At 32.7% G+C, this 20,409-nt stretch overlaps 3 protein-coding genes and 1 long non-coding RNA gene across 6 annotated transcripts in view; 3 read left to right on the forward strand and 1 right to left on the reverse strand.

Moving 5' to 3' along the window:
* The window catches only part of Nlg4 (Neuroligin 4), a 204,534-nt gene that overhangs the window by 93,586 nt on the left and 90,539 nt on the right, over positions 1 to 20,409 (reverse strand). Inside the window, exon 1 of one of the 3 annotated variants that reach the window (XM_081976991.1) lies at positions 3,108 to 3,227. The exons of the other annotated variants lie outside the window; for them this stretch is intronic. The gene's annotated coding sequence lies outside the window, so the exon portion shown is untranslated. Of the gene's footprint in view, positions 1 to 3,107; positions 3,228 to 20,409 lie in introns of those variants that run through there. 3 annotated transcript variants of the gene reach the window in all.
* Positions 3,264 to 4,603, forward strand: LOC145727433 (uncharacterized). Its single transcript, XM_081976992.1, has 2 exons — positions 3,264 to 3,421; positions 3,476 to 4,603. Exons 1-2 carry the CDS (start codon positions 3,392 to 3,394, stop codon positions 4,490 to 4,492), a joined length of 1,047 nt encoding a protein of 348 aa, XP_081833118.1. The 5' UTR covers positions 3,264 to 3,391; the 3' UTR covers positions 4,493 to 4,603.
* On the forward strand, positions 6,016 to 7,560 carry LOC145727434 (uncharacterized). The gene is made up of 2 exons (XM_081976994.1): positions 6,016 to 6,404; positions 6,464 to 7,560. The coding sequence occupies exons 1-2, from the start codon at positions 6,375 to 6,377 to the stop codon at positions 7,445 to 7,447; spliced, it is 1,014 nt and encodes a 337-aa protein (XP_081833120.1). The 5' UTR covers positions 6,016 to 6,374; the 3' UTR covers positions 7,448 to 7,560.
* Positions 12,245 to 12,799, forward strand: LOC145728729 (uncharacterized). The gene is made up of 2 exons (XR_014178151.1): positions 12,245 to 12,459; positions 12,514 to 12,799. It is a non-coding gene; the product is annotated as an uncharacterized LOC145728729 (long non-coding RNA).

Here is a 20,409-nt window from a genome sequence, read left to right on the forward strand (position 1 = left end):
ATATCTTGAATTAGAAACTAACAAGAACTAACCTTGTCATATTAATGTTGACAATTTTATTATAGGAAACACGAATAAATAACCCTAGTGTAAAGGTAAATATTAACCTAGATAACTGCCCTTCAATGCTTTCTACGTGAAGTAAACGAACTTGAAGATTGAGTTAATTAAAGTGAGGTGTTGAAAAGCCTCGTAAATCAAGTTTTTCGACACTTATTATTTCTCTGGTAATTTTTGGGTGGTTTTCAATAGTATTTAAATGATTTTGATAATATTAAACAAATCTTTGGAATGTTTAGGAGATTTTGTGTATTCTAAAAGTGTTTAGAGACCAAAGGCATTACCAAAATGATCTTAAAAAAACTGTGTTAATTTAAAAAAAAAATATTGGGTTGACTGTTTTTTTTATCCAAATAATCGAAAATATACATTAAATCATCCCCGATCTAGCTGAGAATGTTTAATTTGTTTTAAATATGAGCGTGTGTAATATTCTCGAATGAACACAACTGCGCGAATTAATTCAGTTAGGGCCGCTCCCTAAGGAAACATCAGCGGATTAGATTAGCAAACTTCTATGACGTTCACAGACATCTAATCCGAGCAATGCTTGCAAATTTTGCGATTATTTCCCATAAATAACGCGATTTAACCCAAAGCTTCTACTCCTTTGTTCCCACAATTTTCTAGACCCGGAACGTATATTTTGTGTTCCACTAGGTATTTTAAGTTAGGAAATTTATCCTAAACTTTGTGGGATGGCTCAACAGAAAAATAATTGGACTGAAAACGTAACAAAGTCAATTAAAAGTTTAGTCATAAAACCATTAGCGTGTTCGTGTTCTGAGACCTTGTTTCACTTTTGGCTTCTCCTTTTTAGCGTTCATGTAAAAGAGTTTTGTACCCGTGAGGAATTATCCGCAATGAAGTTTTAACTAGGTAAGGTGACTTATACAATTTTAATTTTAGCTGGTTTCAAGTTTGACTGTTTTTTCTTTTAATTTTTTGGACACTCTATGTTCAACTCCGAAAACAGCGGAGATACGGAATTTTAAAAACATTGATGAAATTTTCAAGAAAAAATATCGTCGAATATGGCGGTAACGGTTAGAGTTACAGAAAATCTGCAATGTACAACAAATGGTTAAAATTACTTTCTGCACTCAGTGGACTAAGTATACACCAACTTAAAACCGAGTAAAAAGTTTATAATAAATATATTTTAACATATTTATTAGTTGGATCTCAATATCTAAACATGTTCAACAAGTTCTAATAATGTTAACAACTGTGTAAATGTATACAATTCTAGGATTAGTTATCTGTGTAATCATTTTATAGCATATTCATGCAAAATATTTGGCAAAATATAATGTTTTTCACCAAATTACGCAAAATTGTAAGACTCAAATGCGTCTAAAACTGTTATTACATAATATTTCTCAACATTAAGTAATCTCAATTTGAAAAAACATTAATTTACACTCGCTGCAGAGAGTCAGTAGGTATGTTTACATATTCTGCCACATGCAAGAAAGATAACAAAGGCATTTTAAAAATAATTTGCGTCATTCTCAAGTTCTTATCAATGACAAAAGTTACTCATTGTGTAAAACGATCTAACCACCATATTTTGCATCTGGTAATTAAAACTAGTGTTTTTGAAATACATTTTTGCATCCACAAATAAAACAAAACTGATGGATGTTATGCAATCATAATGGAAACTAAGTTTTGACAATTAACATAATAAAACCTACAAAAAGGTTTTTTTAATTAAGAAATTCTTTTGAAAATTGATATAGCTTCGAGTAATCGATTATTGCAAATATTCCATTATGTGGTAAAAGTTCTGTCAAACTAAGTTTAGATTGCGGTTATCAAAGCTAATTGGATTTATGCTGTGCAGTTACTTTCGCAAAAAGTTCTACTTGGCATGATTGTACTACATGCATGTTAATAATAAATTTGCATTTTAGATTCGTTGTAAGTTATGGTTACTTATTATGTTAAGATTTCTGTAAAGCTTAATAACAAACATTGCAAGTTAATCTTTACCAGGCATCATGAGACTAGTGTACTTTCTTTTATTATCTTATGGAAGTTACAAATATATTGTCACACTCTTCTTTCTAATTATTGTACACGTATATGTATTGTACACCCAGTTTTTGGTTCTGTCAACAAAGCTAGTGTGATTAGAATGCCAAAGTAGGTTCATTTTAAACTGCTTTAAAGTTTCTACTATTTTCAGTCAGAAAAATGCTAAAAAGAATGCTTTATTTAGAGCATTAGATAATTTAAAAGTATTAGTCAGAAAGACTCTTTTTTTGGCAAATTTTGACTCAAAAAATTACTTTACAAGACAGATCATACATTTTGTTGACAAGGTCATAAAAAAGAGTATGCAAGAATAATGAAAATATAGTTTAAGCAAACATATTTTAAATTTGAGGAACAACTTGAAAAAAGTAATCCATGAAATGTATGATTGTTGTTGTCAATGTGAATGCAAGCTTATGTATTGGATATTTTACTTAAAACAATAACGATGATATTGCAACAATTATTTCGCAATACATGCACGCAAAACTTTTAATTATAAAGCACTAAAATCTTTAACATACACAGCAAAGATTATCATCATCATTATTAGAGTACCAAAACCTGCCAATAAAAAGAAATGGTTCAAATCTGTTATCAAATAGTATTTTCAAAAAATTATGTCTGATTTGTTTGTTGTCTGATATTACAGTGCTTGAGAATAACAGTTAATTAAGTGTTTTTCTTTTCATACCTCAACATTTCATGATTATCTAAGCAATTGATGAATCAGTGAAAGTTAATTCACATAATAACAGCATTTAATCAAATAATTAGATCAACCAGGGAGGAAAAGGATGATTTTCTGTGACAAAGTGGTCCAGAAACACATTCTTTGTACATACAAACGTACGTCTCAACTTGTTGAGATCACATCTAAAAAGAATATTAAGTACTTACACGTTTGTATGCAAAACAAAAAGTCATCTAAAAGATATTAGAAAATGTAAGAATATCCTACAAAATTTACCTAAAAGAGATGTTTTAAAAAAAACTCACCCTACCTGTTGGGTATGGAATAGAAAAAGAGGGTTCTTGCAGGAAATCCTTGAAAACTAAATTTTCAGAAGAGTAAATTATTATTGCAATCATACAAATATTGTGACAAAAATGTAATCCTACCTCATTGTACTAGAAATATGAATTAGTTTAAATGTTTTTACAAGGCTTATTTGAAGAAAAGTCGTCAAATATTTATAACAATGATAAGGCGTCTTTGAAAATACTTTCCATTGTTAAAATTTAGTTTAGTCAACTTAACTATACCAAGTGCTTCAGGTGGTGTAAAATGGTTGCCAAATTTGTGTTATTATTTTTGGTGAGTTGTTGCAATTACAAATAGCAGTTATAAGTCAATTTGAGTAATTTTCAGTGCACACTGAGCAGTTTTGCTCAGATAAACTCCATTCACCTAACCAAGGAAATCGTTTTGTCGGAAAAAATTGACTCTTCCTCCTTCTTGTACGCAGTTCCTCCCAAGCTACTTCAGCTGGCAGTAAAAAATATATTAATACCATCAAAGCAAGTTGCCTACGATTTGGGTGATCTTCTACTCAAAAATAGTCAACCTGAAGTCGCTGATGTTTTGGATGTTTTCAATGCCGCAGTTGGATCCAACCTTTTGGTTGTTGCAGAAAATAATATTCAAATAGATGCTGACGAATTTGAAAACGCGTTATCAAACAGTGCTAAACATGTATCTCGCGTGTTATACCCGGACAATAAATTACAACAGCTTGTGGCCTATAAAATGTTCCAAAAGGAGATTGCTCAGTTGAGCCCGCAATTCAAAGATGCATTTTCTTCTGCTAAAGTTCCTGTTGAGCAACTTGAAAGTTTGCTGCCTAAACAAGCTCATGTACTAGGAAAGAGAGATGTTTCTTTGGTCTTACAGCAAAAAAACATTTTAGACGATTTAGTAGATTCTGTCGAGAAGGCAGTATGCAACACGTTAGTGGCGTACATTACAGAAGTAGTAGATAGCACCATAGCAGATTGGATAGAAGAACTAAAATCCTTGGATATATCTACTGATAGTAATTTAGTTTCTTCTGTTCTCGCCGGTTGCTTGCAAGTGGTCGTTTTTTTCACTGAACAAGGCTTGAACTGTACTGATCAATGGTGGGATAATTATTCTGAAGGAGTTTGCGATTCTCTTTTATCCTATCTCAACAACAATACAAGTACGTCAGAAAGAAAACGTCGTGACGTTGAAGTATCCATTACGCAGAAGACTAATATTTTCTTGTCATTGTTTACTGGTGTGGGTGGTGTTATTTGGTCATTGGTAGCACCGTTAATAAACGTTGTGGCAAAACTCGCAGTTGCATGGTTAGCCGGTTTGTTTGTGAGTTTCGCCAATATTATTATTGATGCAGTTTTTTCCTGAACGTAGTAATTTTATATTACTTATAGTTACTAGTGCAGTAAAAGAAACATGTTACAATATTATAATGTAAATATATGACTCTTAGATAATAAATTTTAAACTGATTAGTAACAGGTGCAATCGCGTTCTTGATTAACACTTAAGGATAATAACTGACAACTTGTCTAATCAAGAAATATGCCGACGTTTCGATTTTTATTACTCTTCAGACTCCAAACACGTTAATAGGGTGCGTGCGTATAGACAACGACACTTTCTAAGTATTTACAGTGAATCGAGGAGTACGTTATGAATGCATACTGTCACCAATTGGAAACAAGACAGACTAAGAGATTAAGATCAATAGAGAGACCATCAATAATTTAAGGTATGCGGACGATACAGTTCTCACAGCAGATAGTGATAAGGGATTACAGGAATTAATACACCGAGTGGTGGAGGCATGTGACATGTATAAGATTTAACTGCAAGAAATTCAAAATTCTTATAGTTAGTTGGAAATAGCAAATACAATAACGTATTTGGGCTGCAGCCTGAACAAGGAATGGGATTACTCAAGGGAGATCCGATGCTACATAGAAAAAGTCGGAACTGTTTTTAACTTCCTTAGAAAAGTACTTCCTATGTAACATGTACTTAAATATTGCTATAAGAACACAGGTTCTAAAGAGCTACTTGACCATCTGTGTAAAAAAAATTTGGCCTAGTATTTTAAATAAGAAACAGTTTATTGTCATCAAAAGACTTAAAAATTGATGTAAGACTCAGACAAATAATTGTAAAGAAATAGATAAATAAAAAAAATAAGAAAATGTAAAAAAAGTAATCAAAACGATGTAGTCAAGGTAGAAAGTATGTTAGTATTTTGTTATTAATTTACTTGTAGTTGTAGGGCAATTTCGCAAGCGTTTGTACAATTTTGTGAAACCGGACGCATACTGTCACGATTAGACGGAAAAATGCCTTTATTTAAGTAAATAAAGCACTTATCGTTTAACTTGTTGGGTCAAAAGGGGTTCACAATTTAAATGTGTCGCACCCCGATTTCAGGTGATTCGAATCAGTAAAAGATCAGGACTCTAATTCTTGAAAGAATTACCAAGTGTTGATAGAATGTGTTAGAAAAATTGACAATGACAGGTTCCTGCCACACCTTTCTCTTGATAACTCCCTCTCCTCGTTTCGAGACTATGCACCCAGGAGTAGGTAAAAAATAATTTTAGGGAACATTTCAAATGGAGTTGTTGATCTGATTGGTAGAAAGAGAGACATAAGAGTCCCGATTATCACAACAAGCTTCTCTCAAGTTCCGTCCTCCAGATTCCTTGGAGGACAGACAAAGGCTGTGAATAGAGATAGTGATAACATTGTTATCTTCTCTACTCGACGAGTGTATTATTTTTGCCAGTAAGTAAACTCATTGAGAGTATTTAGTTTCTTTTCCTGGTATCTTTGACTCATCCGCATGCGATTTGAATGTCCTTCCTCCTATCCACTAAATGACAATTAATAAATTTACTAGACTATCCATTACAGTTCTGATAGTTTCCACTATCGGATATGTTCGATATGCATTACGCTAGCAATCCTAAAACATTGTCAAAAGTTTGTTTTGAAGAATATCTTCAATTTCTCCGGAAAATCTTATTCAAATATGCGTTCCTTTTTAAAATTATCTTTTGATCTCAACAAACTAGACTTTATACAAAACCAACTGTAACTTTTATGCATGCAATTGTTGCATGCAATACTTTAACAAAAGTTATCAAATATTTGTAAAGATGATAAGATGTTCTTGAAAACAGTTTGCTTTGTTAGGATTTAGTATAGTTGTTCAAATTCTAGGGCGCAGAAAAGAGACCAATAATTCAGGTTGTATAAAATGATGAAGAAATTTATTATTTTCTTTTTGGTGAGTTCTAAGGATTTAATAAATTCTAATAGCAGTAAGTGAACACCATTTATTTTCAGTTCACACTTAGCAGTTTTGCTCAGATAAACTGCTCTCCATTAACCAAAGAAATAGTTTTCCCTGAAACCATTAAGGCATCTTCGTTTTGGCCTACCAAGCTAATTCAAGTGGCAGTCAAAAATATATTAATACAGTCAAACGAAACTGTCAACCTTTTGGCTGATCTTCTACTAAAAAACAGTCAACCTGAAGTCACTGATGTCTTGGATGTTCTCAATGCTGGATTGGGATCCAAACTTTTGGTTGTTGCAGAAAATAAAATTCAAATAGATGCTGACGAATATGGAAACGTGCTATCCAACAGGGCTAAGCATGTATCTCGCATGTTATACCCTGAGAATCACTTACAGCAGATTATGGTTTATAAAATGCTCCAAAAGGAAATTACTCGGATAAGCCCGCAATTCAGAGTTGCTTTTTTTTCTGCTAAAATTCCTGTTGAAGAACTAGACAGTTTGCTACTTGAACAACCTGATGTACGGACAAGGAGAGATGTTGATATCGATATACTGCAAAAAGATCTCTTAAGTGATGTTTTGAATACTATACAAGGTACTATATGCAATTTAATTGTGAGTAAATTTAGAATCGGAATCAATAGCACTATAAATAATTGGATAGAAGAACTGAAGTCTTTGGACTTATCTACTGATGAAAATATAGTTTTTACTCTGCTTGACGAAGCTTTGGAAGTTATGGTTTTATGCATTGAACAAAGTTGGAATTATATTAATCAATGGTTGGATAACAATAATTCTTCTGACTTCCTTTGTGATAGCTTATTAAATGCTACTAACAGTTCTGCTATTTCTTTAGAAAGAAAACGTCGTGACCTGGAACCGACCAATTCAAACAATATTTTGTCAAATCGTGTATTTTTTCTGTTATTGGCACCGCTATTTTCCATTACTTTTAGATGGGGAATAGTATGTTTTTTACCCGGTCTTTTTTCTTCATTCAATCTGGCTATTCGTTTTCGTTAATTGTGGAAATTTTACCTTACTTTATAACCAAATTTATGATACATTATGTTTCTCAATATTATGTTAATCTAAAAAGTTGCTTTTATAATAATTATTAAACATTTGTTTAATGATGTTTTTGTTTCGTTTAGTGGTTTAAATCCAGTTTCAGTTCATCATTTAGCTAGATTAATTAGTAAATAAGAATGATATTTAATAATTTTTTAAGTAGTATGCTGATTATGAATAGTTTTATTATACTTGCATTCATCAAAACATGACGTGTTGGAAGTAGGACTGAAGTGACATATGAAGCAGTTTCCTGAGTTGGGAACAACATTTATATGTTAGGAATCTCAATTGGATAAGCCACTCAACAATTCTGAGTGGATTAGTGGCCAATATCTCCAAAACTAGTTGACCGCTTGTGCTCAAGTTTTTGAGAGTGCTGTCTGCAAGAAAATATTAAATTTTCGGACACCAAACAGGTTCACTGCCTGATATCTCCAAAACTACAACACCGATTAAGTTTAAATTTATGACAGCTGTCAAGCTAGCCTATGAAAACATTTGTCAAAATTTTAACACCTGTCACTATTCTGCAGCTTAAGCTAGAAATTTAAAAGCTCAAGTTCAAAAGTTAGGCACTAAGCAGGTTTTTTGGCTGATATCTTCTACAGCCCCAGGCAAGCTAGCTTATTACAAAATCTGTCAACATTTTGACAGCTATCACTCAAATAAAACACAGCACCGATTATGTTCGCATGAGTATGTTTTGACAGCTATCAAGGTAGCTTATGAAAATATCTGTCAAAATTTTGACAGCTATTACTAATCTACAAGGAAAGCTAAAAATTTGAAACCTCAAATTTCCATTAAGTGTCACAAGTTTAGACACAAAACAGGTTTTATGGCTGATACCTCAAAAAGTACGACTCCGACTAAGTTTAAAATTTTGACAGTTTTTAACATAACCTCACAGTACCTGCCAAAAATTTGACAGCTGTAATTTTCATGCAACTATCACTTTAGATACCAGATAGGTTTACTGGCTGATATCTCTAAAAGTCCAGCACTGATTAAGTTCAAATTTTTGACAGCTGTCAAACTAACCTATAACAATATTTGTTAAAATGTTGGCATTTGGCACTAGTCTGCAGCTTAAGCTAGAAATTTAGAAGCTCAAGTTTCCAAGTAAGTGTCAGAAGTTTCGAGGCTAGTCAGGTTTACTGTCTGATATCTCCAAAACTACAGTCCCGATAAAGTTCAAATTTTTGACAGCTATCAAGCTAGTTTATGGCTACATCTGTAAAAGTTTTGGCTGCAGTCACTAGTCTACAGCTTGAGCTGGAAATTCGAAATTTCCATGTAAGTGTCACAAGTTTATTCGCTATGCAGGTTTTATGGCAAAAACTAAAATTCCGAATAATTTCAAAATTTTTACAGCTGTTAACTTAATGACAATATCTGTCAAAGTCCTGACATTTTGACAGCTGTCACTAGTCTACAGCTTAAGCTTAGAATTTGGAAGCTTTAATAATGATAATATTAAAATACTTTATACGCTAAGCAGGTTAAATGGCTCAAAAAATAAGGCTCCAATATAAAATAAAGCTATAATTCTCAAAATTACAAAAAATAAAGTTTTTACAAACTTATAATTGTCATTTACTAAATCACCAGTTTTTTTAAATTTTATTGTAATTACTTCTAAAATGATTATAAATATTCCTACTCTGCTATTAGCTATGGTAGGCACTGCTTCAGCAATTTAGTAAGTTAAATTCAGTTGATTGTAGCAAAGGTCAAGGATAGTTGAATAAAAAAAAACAATAACTCTTTCGAAGATGTATCTTTCCGCCCGGGTGGCACATCCCCAAATATGGCTTCGCAAAAATGGGTGGCAATAAATAACCAACACTCAGGAAATTAAAATTGATGTCGACCTTCTAATCTTGATATTTTCCTTTGGCTCGGTTATTTTCCCAAATGTTGCATCGCAGTCACATTGCGCGTTCTTTTAATGGCATGAAATTTAATTTAAAAAAAAAACAGTAGCAACGTCCAAACTGGCACAATTTGAGAAACGGCAGTAATCGGACGGGAATTGAAACCTAAAGCAATCTATTTCCAACTTGGCATTTTATTTTTTTAACACTAGCAACGCTAAAATTTAGTCCAATTTGCCTTGGAAATATATGCGAGCGCCCACGAATTGGAAATTAAAAATCAATGAGCGCTTTGCTAACATGTGCTACAATAAAGCAAAAAACGTTCCACGCTTCTAAGTTGGAATTTATACTCTGGGCACATGTTTTGTACTCTTAGTATTTGGTTATTCTAATTGAAATACTGGACGGAGCAAAAAATCAACCAATTTCCAAATGGATAAAAATTTGCTTTGCAAAAGTACATAAAATAGCAGTTTTTTCTTGGACAGATTGATAAACAGGCAGTGAATTATTGAAAAAATAACCGGGCGTAGAACACACACACGACAGCTTCACCAATTACACTGGATATGTTTATCGTTTACTAATTTATTGTTTCATCCACGTTCATGTTACGCAGCAATCTGCGTTTGATGAAAAAATGTTTTTAGTAGCTTTGCTGTTATGTTTCACATCGAAAATTGCATATTTGGTAAAGTGAGGTTAATTTTTAAATACTCTAATCTTCTAAATCTTGTTATACCGCAATCTTATTAATGTAATGAGGGTAGAAGTTATAAAGAGAAAGTTTGGTTTATTCGTGATTACTAGTTCTTCCTTGTCTTCAGTCTTGAATTATTATTAAAACTTTGTCATCTGAAGTTGAATATCTATTTATCAATGAAAGGCCAATTTTGGTTCGCTTTTAGGTCATTTAGCGGTTTTTTAGCATTTTCTACTTCTCATAACCCTGACTAAAAAAGACAAAGTGGGTTGATGGCCATTTTACCCTTCTGAAGGTAATTCTGAAACAACCTTTTATTCAATTTACTTTTTGAATTTGAAATCACTGTATAGTGAATTGAATATTGTTTAGTCAAGTTCATGATTAGGTTTTATACTTTCTCCAAGTGATATTTGATCACCTTTGGTTTTGTGGTACAGATAATGAGGCTATACTTAAAGATGGCTTCCTTTCAGTTCACATTGTGTTATTATTGTTTGATTAATTGACTATTTACCTCTTAATTGTTTATTTAGCACAGAATTACTACTTTGTGTAGTAAATAAATAAGTTTTGCATTGCAAATACTCAAAACTCAATTCGTGGAAGTGTAAAGTACTGTAAAACTATTGTAAATCGACTTAGTGTGATTTAAGTGTGTTTTATAGTTTTACAGTATAGGGAAGAGTATTTTGACAGTTGACACTTCAATGACAGATTAGACTGCATGTTAAATAGACCAGTTTTGCATTGCAAACAGTCAAAACCTGATTCATGGAGGTGTAAGTACTGTTAGACCACTTTAAATCAATTTTATCTACTACTAGAACGGTAATGATCCATTACATAGCTTCCTTTGAGTTACGTAATGAAGGATTTTACAGTCACTAGTGCTAAAATAATTGATTGTATCGCACTAGTGCGGTAAAGCACCCTAAGAGTACAATAAAACAATCATTATTGCACTAGTGACTGTAAAATCCCTCATTACGTAACTCAAAGTTAGAGTTAAAAATTGATAATTTCTGTATTAATTGTAGATAAAATATTGTACAACACTCGTGTGGTATGGCAAATTAATGGACTCGTGTGATCATCACTACTCGATCTACGATCTCGTCGTCGCAATGCTTCCCACTCGTGACTATAAAAATGCTCATACCACACTAGTAATGTAAATAACTATTATTGTGTTTGAAGTGTGTTTTATAGGTTTACAGTTTAGTGGCTTTTGACAGTTGACTTTGATGACAGACTAAATTATATGTCAGATAAACCAGTTTTGTGAATGAATTGTTTTAAATTTTTTTTAACCTGAACACACTAGAATAAGCAAAGTTGCACTTAAATACCTTTTTTAGAAACAAAAACAATATTTTGAAATATAAATTTAGAATTATTAGTTTTCAGATTAAAAATAGGCAACAAAAGCATTACGAATAATTCAAATTACATTAAAAAAAATTCTCAAAATTACTAAAAGTTTATTACAAGATTATGATTGTCATTTGCCAAAAACAAATTGCATCATTTACCTTTACATTAAAATTGCTTTTCACTGATGTGTCTATTTAAATTATCAACAAGGTTAAAATATTTACCACAATCTTTACATTTAAATGGTTTTATATGTGTTTTTACACATATTGTCACTAATCTTGAAAAATGCAGATCCAAACTGATATGTTTTGTTAAAAACAGATTGTTTAATTGTGAGAATAAATCTGCGATATAAGCCAAAGTTCTACTTTTTGTTCAATTTATATAATATTAATGTAAAGTCGGTTTGAGCATGAAAATATAGTCACAAGTAGATTAAGTAGTAAAATCGAATTATTAAACATCAGTCTAGACTTTGGTTCAGACAACTAGATCCGAGAATTACGCGTGCAAACGCTCGCCTAACAACTCAAAGTATAATTAAAAAATAGGAAGAACAGTTACAAAGAAAAGTACTAAAATCTGTCGAAAACGTTTATGCTTAAGCGCTTGATAAATCCTCACAATATGAGTCAAATAAAAAAGTAATCTAAGTGGCTTTTTCCTTGAACTGGATTCACTGGCCAAAAGGGGATAAAAATTGCTTTCCAGAGGTTAATATTTTGTTGGATTGAAAATTAATTCCAAAACAATGACAGACGATTTACTGACAACGAATTTAAACAGAAGAAAAGGGAAACTTTACACACTTTAGTCCCATATTTACTGAAACTATGTCGGTTTCCATATAAACTATTTATTTATGGTAAACCCAATTTGGTCACTTTGTCCATGAAAAATAGATTGTTTTAGAAGACTAGGTGTGAGTAATTACTTCCTTCCGCCAGCCAGATATTTCCATCGAGTTCGTAATGTAAATTTACTAGACTTTTGACAAGGTATGAACCTAAAACCTTTGCCGACTATATTAAAATAATTCCCATTAATTCTAGAAAACCAAACAAACTGAATTTTCAGTAGAAGCGCGTCCAATAAGCGAACGAAAAAAGTTCGTATCGAGAAATTCCCCGAACAAGCTATAAGTCAGGAGGAGCAATAGCGATGCAGTCTTGAAATATACATCTCCAGTTAGAAAACATGTATTGGAATAATTCCAGCGGAATAACGGCCTCAGGATTCGGCATGGGGACTTTTATTTGCATTCGGAGCGTTTACATTGTATGCAATTTTTATTAGGACTAGTCCTGCAAAGTGTCAGTAATAGATTTTCTAATTCTCGTTTTGTATTGCTCTGGCAAAGTTAAATGGATGCTAAGTCACAAGGGAAAGCCAAAAAATTGTAAGAGAGAATCTTCTGTAAACCATATTCTAATCCAACAGATCCAAACATGTTAACTCCTTTGGTAGGTAGTTCCTTTGTACTAAAGTTACGGCTGCATTATTCAGCTTTTCTAGATGGGATATTCTTATTGTCTGTCTTTCCACGACATGTAAGAATTATTTATTATATTGTACTTTGCTTCAAACTGTATATTTTGTCTGTCTACGTTTTCTGGATAAGTTTTCATTATTTTTCTTGCCATTACCAGTCTTTTATTTCAAAGCTGCTTATTGAGATCTTTTTATCCCAAATGGATCATCATAAGCAAGTAATTTAGTCCTTTCTGGTATATCTATTTCAATTTTTATCATTTTTGGATGTACAAATATAAAAGTAGTAGTAGTTTTTCAAGTCATTCGATTAATTTGGCAACTAGCTACGCCACTAAATAACTTTCTAACAGGACACTTAAGTTTAAAAGTTTCAGTGAGCAGACTAATATACATTCATGAATATTTTTAAAGAGCAGTGTAAATAATTAATCGATAATAATTACTAACCCTTTAAAAAAGCAATCCATTAACCAAACCGTTAATTGCAGGAAAGCCCCAGCCAGATGGAAAAGCGGTGTTACATAGCGTAAAGAAACCAATTTGCAAATAATTGATGCTTCTCTAGGCTGCAAACAACTTTTGCAGCGGAAAATCAAGTTTGCAACTCTTCTTCCTCAAACAAACTTTCCGAGCTTTTTATATTAAATTACCGCGATTCGTCTTTGGCATTTTTTATGGTTATATTGCTGTTTTCTTTGAGTTGAATGCATACATTTTAACAGTCCAAACCCAACTTAAGTTTAATTTGAATTGAGTTTAAAATCGATGTTTTCCATTCTGTTCTAATTTGAACTAAAAGGTAATTTTAACAAAGCGAATTAGTGCCCACAAACTCCCGAAAGATAGAATATACAATAGTAACGTCAATTATTGCAAATTCGAATAGGCAAAGCTTATTTACTGAGGTCATTCATCTAGGCATGCTCTGAAAGCTAATATTGCGTTACGTTTTCTATGGGTATTGATTTTGTTCTCCTACAATTTTGCGGTTTTATTGCAAGATTAATTTACATATTTGAGAGTAAACCCAAGCATAACATTAATGAATTTTCCGGTAAGTTTAGAAAAGCCGTTTAGCCAAGGATCTTCTAGTAATATTACACTAGACCTAACCAGTTTTAAGCAGTATCCAATTTTTATTTAATAGTCCTAATAATGGTAAGAAGTTGCGAACAAATTCAAATTTGTCATGTTCTGATTTCAACGAATTTACATTTTAAGCTTTGGTTTTGAACCTCAAAGATAAAGTTGATAACTAAACAATGATGCCATGTTTTAAGCATGCTCAGCTGTTTTAAGTCATTTCCGTACATGCATTTGTAAGGTAATGTAATATTGTACAAATATGTGAAATGCAATGTGCTGAAGAAAATAACTGTATTCTTTATTGTGTTCTCTGGTGGACCGGTATATGTATTGTTCACCAGAAAACAGACTGTCCCCAAGATAATCACAGCAATTCAGTGTGCAAATGGATCTGGATTGTGGTGATCTTCTTGAGGACAGTTTCCAGTTTTCTGACAAATTATAAGGAATGTCTAATAACAGGAAACACGGACGTATCGAACAGTACGTAGTTATAAAACCTCCTACCTTAGACCAATCTGAGAACCACCTACTTAGCAAAACCACTCTCAAAAGAACCCACCGACTTCTAAATTCACTTTAGATATTTAGAAAACTTCTCACAGAAACTATCATTTCTATATATTTTGTAATCTGAGATATAAACTTGCAAAAATCATTACATTGATTGATATCAGTCAAACTAATCAATACATTTAACTAATTTCTAAATTAACTTGATCTCATTCCTCTTTGCAGACAAGTGTAGTATTCATTATTATCAAATCATCTTCCAATCCAATAAAGCTTTCAACCAATTAAGTACCACCTGTCATTTATTTTACTGTAGAAATTTTCCTTAAGCTAGGATGCCAGTTTAATTACCGTAAAATTATTAATTCCAAATCTGTAAGAGACACAAATTTACGCATACTCCATTAAATACTACAAATATTCTGGCACACATTTTATTTGTACCAACTGAATATTTACTGTTAATGCAAGCAACAATTTAACTATTGTTCATTATTTAATATCTGTTTAACAGTATAAAACAATAATTATTTGTGCGCTATTCCCTCTTTTTTCTCCAGGGATTACATTCCACAAAATTAACGCTTGTGTAGTTGGTTTACATGCTGCACCTCCGGCTGTTATATTATTTTATGAGTATATATGCAAAATATGTTTTATAAATATGTAGAAGCTTTATAAATTTTGCCTTTAACCAGTAATATTCATGCTACCTTTTGTATTTTGTATTATCGTGCATTTTGATTCAACAGAGTTAATTCGGTCAACCTTAATATGTCTGTTTTGTAAATTTATAGCAGTGGAGGTGGCGAAATCCCCAAAAGCTTAGGTGTAAAGGATATTAACAAAATTTATGTGCACACAATGCCTTTACTTTTTTAACCCTATTCTCTGGTGCTAGTAGATCCTTTGGTATTATTAGAGTAAAGCAATGATTACATAAATTTGAATAAATTTGAAAAATGGGTTAATGAATAAGTAACAAAATTATCCTAATAGAAAGTCAGCATTTTCCACGTCGACAAACTTTATATCAATCTGGCTGAAAGTGCGGTTAACAGTTTCAGACACTACATTGTTAATGACACCCGCCTAGCTGATTAATTTATTCTATTGCCGAGAACTTCCCCACAGGATGTATTAGTTTTTCTTTTGGGTCTCTCCCCTTATCCGTCTTGCTTTCACCTAGCGTTCAACCCAATTTGGATTCGCATAAATCATTTCCGATTGGAACAGAGCGTCTGGGCGACATTAGAAGGTTATTTTTTATCTTGCCTCCCTATTATGCACCGAAGTGAGATACGTTCTCGAAAGGAATCGTTATAAATCTTTCACGTGTGTTCAGTCAACGTCGAATATCGAATATTCCTATGCTTTTATTGTCCTATGCTCGAATATTTGGTCAAGGATGTTCGTTCGAGTTGTTATGGATTTCTGATAAGCTTTAAGCCAGAGTTCCATTTTACTTTATGCTGTTTCCTGAAACTACTTTAAAGAACTGGATTTCAGTAATATGCCCTTCTTTTATTTCTGTCTGCCAGTGATTTCGGATATTTACTAAAAATAGTTTCTAGAGACTTTGTTACTTGACCTACTGGTAATGCAGATGATAAAGGACCAAGTAAACCCTCTCTTCTGTTTTCAGGTCAAGTCAATGACACTAGCAAAGTAATCTGCCATTTTTATAATCCCGAAATCTAAATTGAAATCGTTTTGAGTGCTAATTAAACTACCCTGTCTTAATTACGCCTTGCGCTCCTTAGGATCTGCCCCACGGTTATGCAAAGAATGAGATTAATTAAGATTTATCTTAGCATTACAATTTCTTTGATGTTTTAATTTTGTAAATATTTACGTCTTGAAGGGCAAAATCTCAAAGTTATTTATATATGCAAATTAGTTGTTGTGCTGCTTGATTTTTAGAGAAGGCAAAATGATTGTGATCCTGAATTTCGTGACAAGAATTACCAGGAATTTAATGGTGTGATTTTAGTTTTTGGTTGAAATTTTACAATTTCTGGTCAAATTGCTTTAAAACATTTAAATGTATTTTGTAATTTGCGTGATTAGACCTTTCTAAAAATTTTAAAAGCTGTCGACATCTGTAAATTTTACCATTAATGGTGATATCTAGACTGGATTAGTACAGATTAAATACATACAGAAAAATTAACCCCTTAATACTCTCGTATTACCGAAATTTTAATAATGACGTCTCACGAGAAAAAAACTATGAATCTTCTGATGATTAGAGATAAAAATTACTAATAGAATTTAAACAATTTTTGGGAAAATTTAAGAGAATGACGTAGAAAAGGCTAATAAATGCACATTAAAGGCAACAATTCAGGAAATGGAATTTGGATTATTTGGAAATTATGAATTCGAAGTAGATGTGTTTGTTAAACCTTAAATCCTAATATCCTAACCGCTTTTCCGTAAATTCTTCGTGGAGAAAATTACCTTTGGCCATCCATATTAATGATCGCATTTTGTAACTGCGTGATGATGTTTTGCAAAATTGATAACAATAGCAAAAGTCTAGTTAAACTAAATTTTTTCACACTTTACACAAAGTTTTGCTGAAGTTTCTAGCACGGTTTAGAGAAATTTAATTCTGGATATCATGAAACAATAAAACTTTGGGAATTCCAATTCAATTTAACATTTTTATTAAAGAGTGCTGACCTGAAAGTCCCTATTGTGTTTCGCCAAGTCCAAGTTAGTTGAAAAGTTGGCGATAACTCAAACTTTTCCGTCGACAAAATAAAGAGCTACTGGCTGCTTTTTATTAACTAGACTTTGTATTTCATACAATTTTAACGTGTCAAAGGTTAAGCTGTTTTCAGCTAGGATTCGAGGTGCAAGTCACTGGCAAAGATTAAAATTTCTAACTTTTCTGATTTAGGTTTCAGTTTGTTCGTGAAATTTCGTGTCCCCGGTGTTGGATTTGGCCCTACCAATACAAATCAAATTAAAAGTTTCTTGACAGTTTGGACGGGACATAACACTTTTGTAATATGTGTCCAGTTTTATTGGTCCCAAAGGTCTTTGCCGCTGTGGTGATACAGACACGCTATCCATGACGCTCAAGAGTTAAATCCATGTTTATTTTCCACTTGGCAAATGCTACTTTAAATGCTTAGAAAACCACTAGTTGCAAAGCTAAGCAGCATTCTTTATCTTCAATAATACTTAGCTTAGGATTGACATGGGCCGCATTTGGAATCATAATTGACTGAAGAGATACTTTTTAAACTAATGTGTTCTGTTTTAACTATGGTGCTTTGACATTAACCAAAAAAGGTTGTAGAGAAAACCAAAGTGGCGTGCAAGGGAAAGGCTAATACTGGGACTGACCCTCAGAGATCAAATCACAAACACTGAGCAGAGTGATTAACGCAGTAGAAAAAATAGCAATCCTAAAGTGGAATTGGGCAAGTCACATTGTGAGAAGAAGGTGACAACAGATCGACCAACAGTGGAGGCCTAGACAGGACGCATACAGATACGAAAGAAGAAAAAAAGTAGAGGCAATCTAAAGAGGCTAATGTTCAGCAGTGGACAGATGTTAGCTGATTGATAATGACTAGAGTGTCATCCCTTGAACTTACCTTGTTCATTAACACTTAATATAGAGAACAAATTGCTAATTGTTTAACTTTTTGAAGGATACCTTTACTCTCTTTCTTGTTGCGTCAGTATCTCAAAAACTAAACAAATTAGAACATACATTTTAAAACTCGAACCTTCTGTATTTCCTGTAGGGTGCAACTTTGTCATAAATTTTTGCCTGAATAGCGAAATTACACCTAATGATCACCCGTTAAACTTACATTAAACGCACATCATCAATCATATAATTAGTAAAATACATATCTTCTTTACCTTAGGTGACGGATGATGATGGTAACGCATATATTCGCGGTATATACCGACTTGCAGTACATTTCGAGGTATCGTTTATCTGTATTTGACGGCATTTATACCTTAAGTGGGCCATTTTTACGAACGACATAAATTCCAGTTAGATTTATGGCGCATAAATTTTGATAGACGATATTGTAATCGACGAACCGGCAACGCAAACACGATCGGTACTTTTATTTTACCATTACCATATTTCATTCGATTTAAATTATGGAACGATCGAACGAATTGATATTACCGACTTTAATTATGGCGGCGGGGTCAAGTTTTCACCTGGGAAGTGCGCGGCAACAACGACATTTTACTCCCCGCCCCCCAGAAATGGAAAAACGTGGGGCGACAATTGGATATTTAGCTCTCTGGAACACTGTAACATTGTTGCATTGTTACTGCAATTAACATCAAGGGAGTTATAATTTTCCAACTCGTTGAGATAAGCTTGCATTTATCAATTTGCATAGTAGAGCGAATGCTGGAATGCTCCTCTTTGTTTATAATTTTCAAGGTGCACAGTAAATTAAAGGATATTGTTACCGAAGAATTGTACACTTTGTTTTTCCTCTTTTTAGCTGTAAAAGCACTACCATCTTTTATATTTTAATACGTCTTTTGCTGATTTTTATTGTTAAGCAGATCCAATGGATAGAGGTCTGCAGATCACGGTGGCCAATGACATTATTGTTTCAGTAGATTTGTTAATTATTCAATTCATTCAAATAAAAGAAATCAAATTACAGCATTTTACAGAAGATTCAAACAAATATTTTAATATTCCGCCACAAAAGTATTAAATTTTCACTTTAAAGTTGCCCCTCTGGCATTATAACTTGCTTCATATGTTCGGCAATCTCCCTGTTTTATTTGAATAGGAATTTCATTTTCCGCTCAAGAATTGTGTTTTTCTTTTGGGGGCGATATCTTCTCAGTGAGCTTTATGGGGTAGAAGCGGAACATAAACATTAAAACCGACTGTGATACTTTGATAAAAGGTTTAATTATCCGTAACCAGTGTGATTTTACAGATATGTTCTTGATTCTGAAATTATCCCAGAAAACGTTTTTGTAAAATTGGATTTTTATTAACTTGGTTGTTGATAAAGCTTTTCTTTTATACCAAATTAGGTATTTCTAAGAATAACTAAGATGTTTCAGGGTAAAATGCTTTCAGTTTGAGGAGAAAGCAAAAATGTTAAAATATGTGAGGATTTGTCAGTGTTCTCTCTGGTTAACTAATTTCACATTTGGAATCTGATATTATAATGTAGATTACTTAATAATTTTGGCGTTGATATTTTCAGAGAGTGTAGCTCAGAATGTCACAGTAGGTCTAGAAGCTTCTGGCATTTTAAAACAATTCCTGAAAGGTTTAGTGGACTTGTACTGGCCTCTGACAATTATTACACGGTTTACAGTAGTATTGAGAAGGCTCTGACATTTTCAAAGTAGTTCTAGAGGCTTCCGGCAATTTAAAACAGCTCCTGAAAGGTTTAGTGCACTTGTAGAACCCATTGGCAATTATTTCAATGTTTACAGTAGTATTCAGAGAACTCTGACACTTCAGAGTAGGTCTAGATCCTTCTGAGAGTTAAAAATATTCTTGGATGATTTATGACACTTTTGGAAGCCCCTCGCACTCAGTACAAGGTTACAGTAGTATTCAGAGTGCTTTGATACTTTCAAAGTAGTTCTAGAGGCCTCTGACAATTATTACAAGGTTTACAGTAGTATTGAGAGAGCTCTGACAATTTCTAAGTAGTTCTAGAGGGAAGGAGGAGACCATTCTCTGGTGTTAACATTAATTTTTAGCCACTTTATTTTGAAATCACATGACTTTGTTGATATAGTTTTTGCAAATGGTCACAATTTTTAAATGATTTATTGGAGAATGAGACGGCAAGTCGGTTTAAGAATAATAAAGTTGAATA

The sequence above is a fragment of the Ips typographus genome, linkage group LG4 (assembly GCF_016097725.1).
Source record: "Ips typographus isolate SLU linkage group LG4, UJ_Ityp_2.0, whole genome shotgun sequence".
In the NCBI taxonomy this organism is placed as follows: Eukaryota; Metazoa; Arthropoda; class Insecta; order Coleoptera; family Curculionidae; genus Ips; species Ips typographus.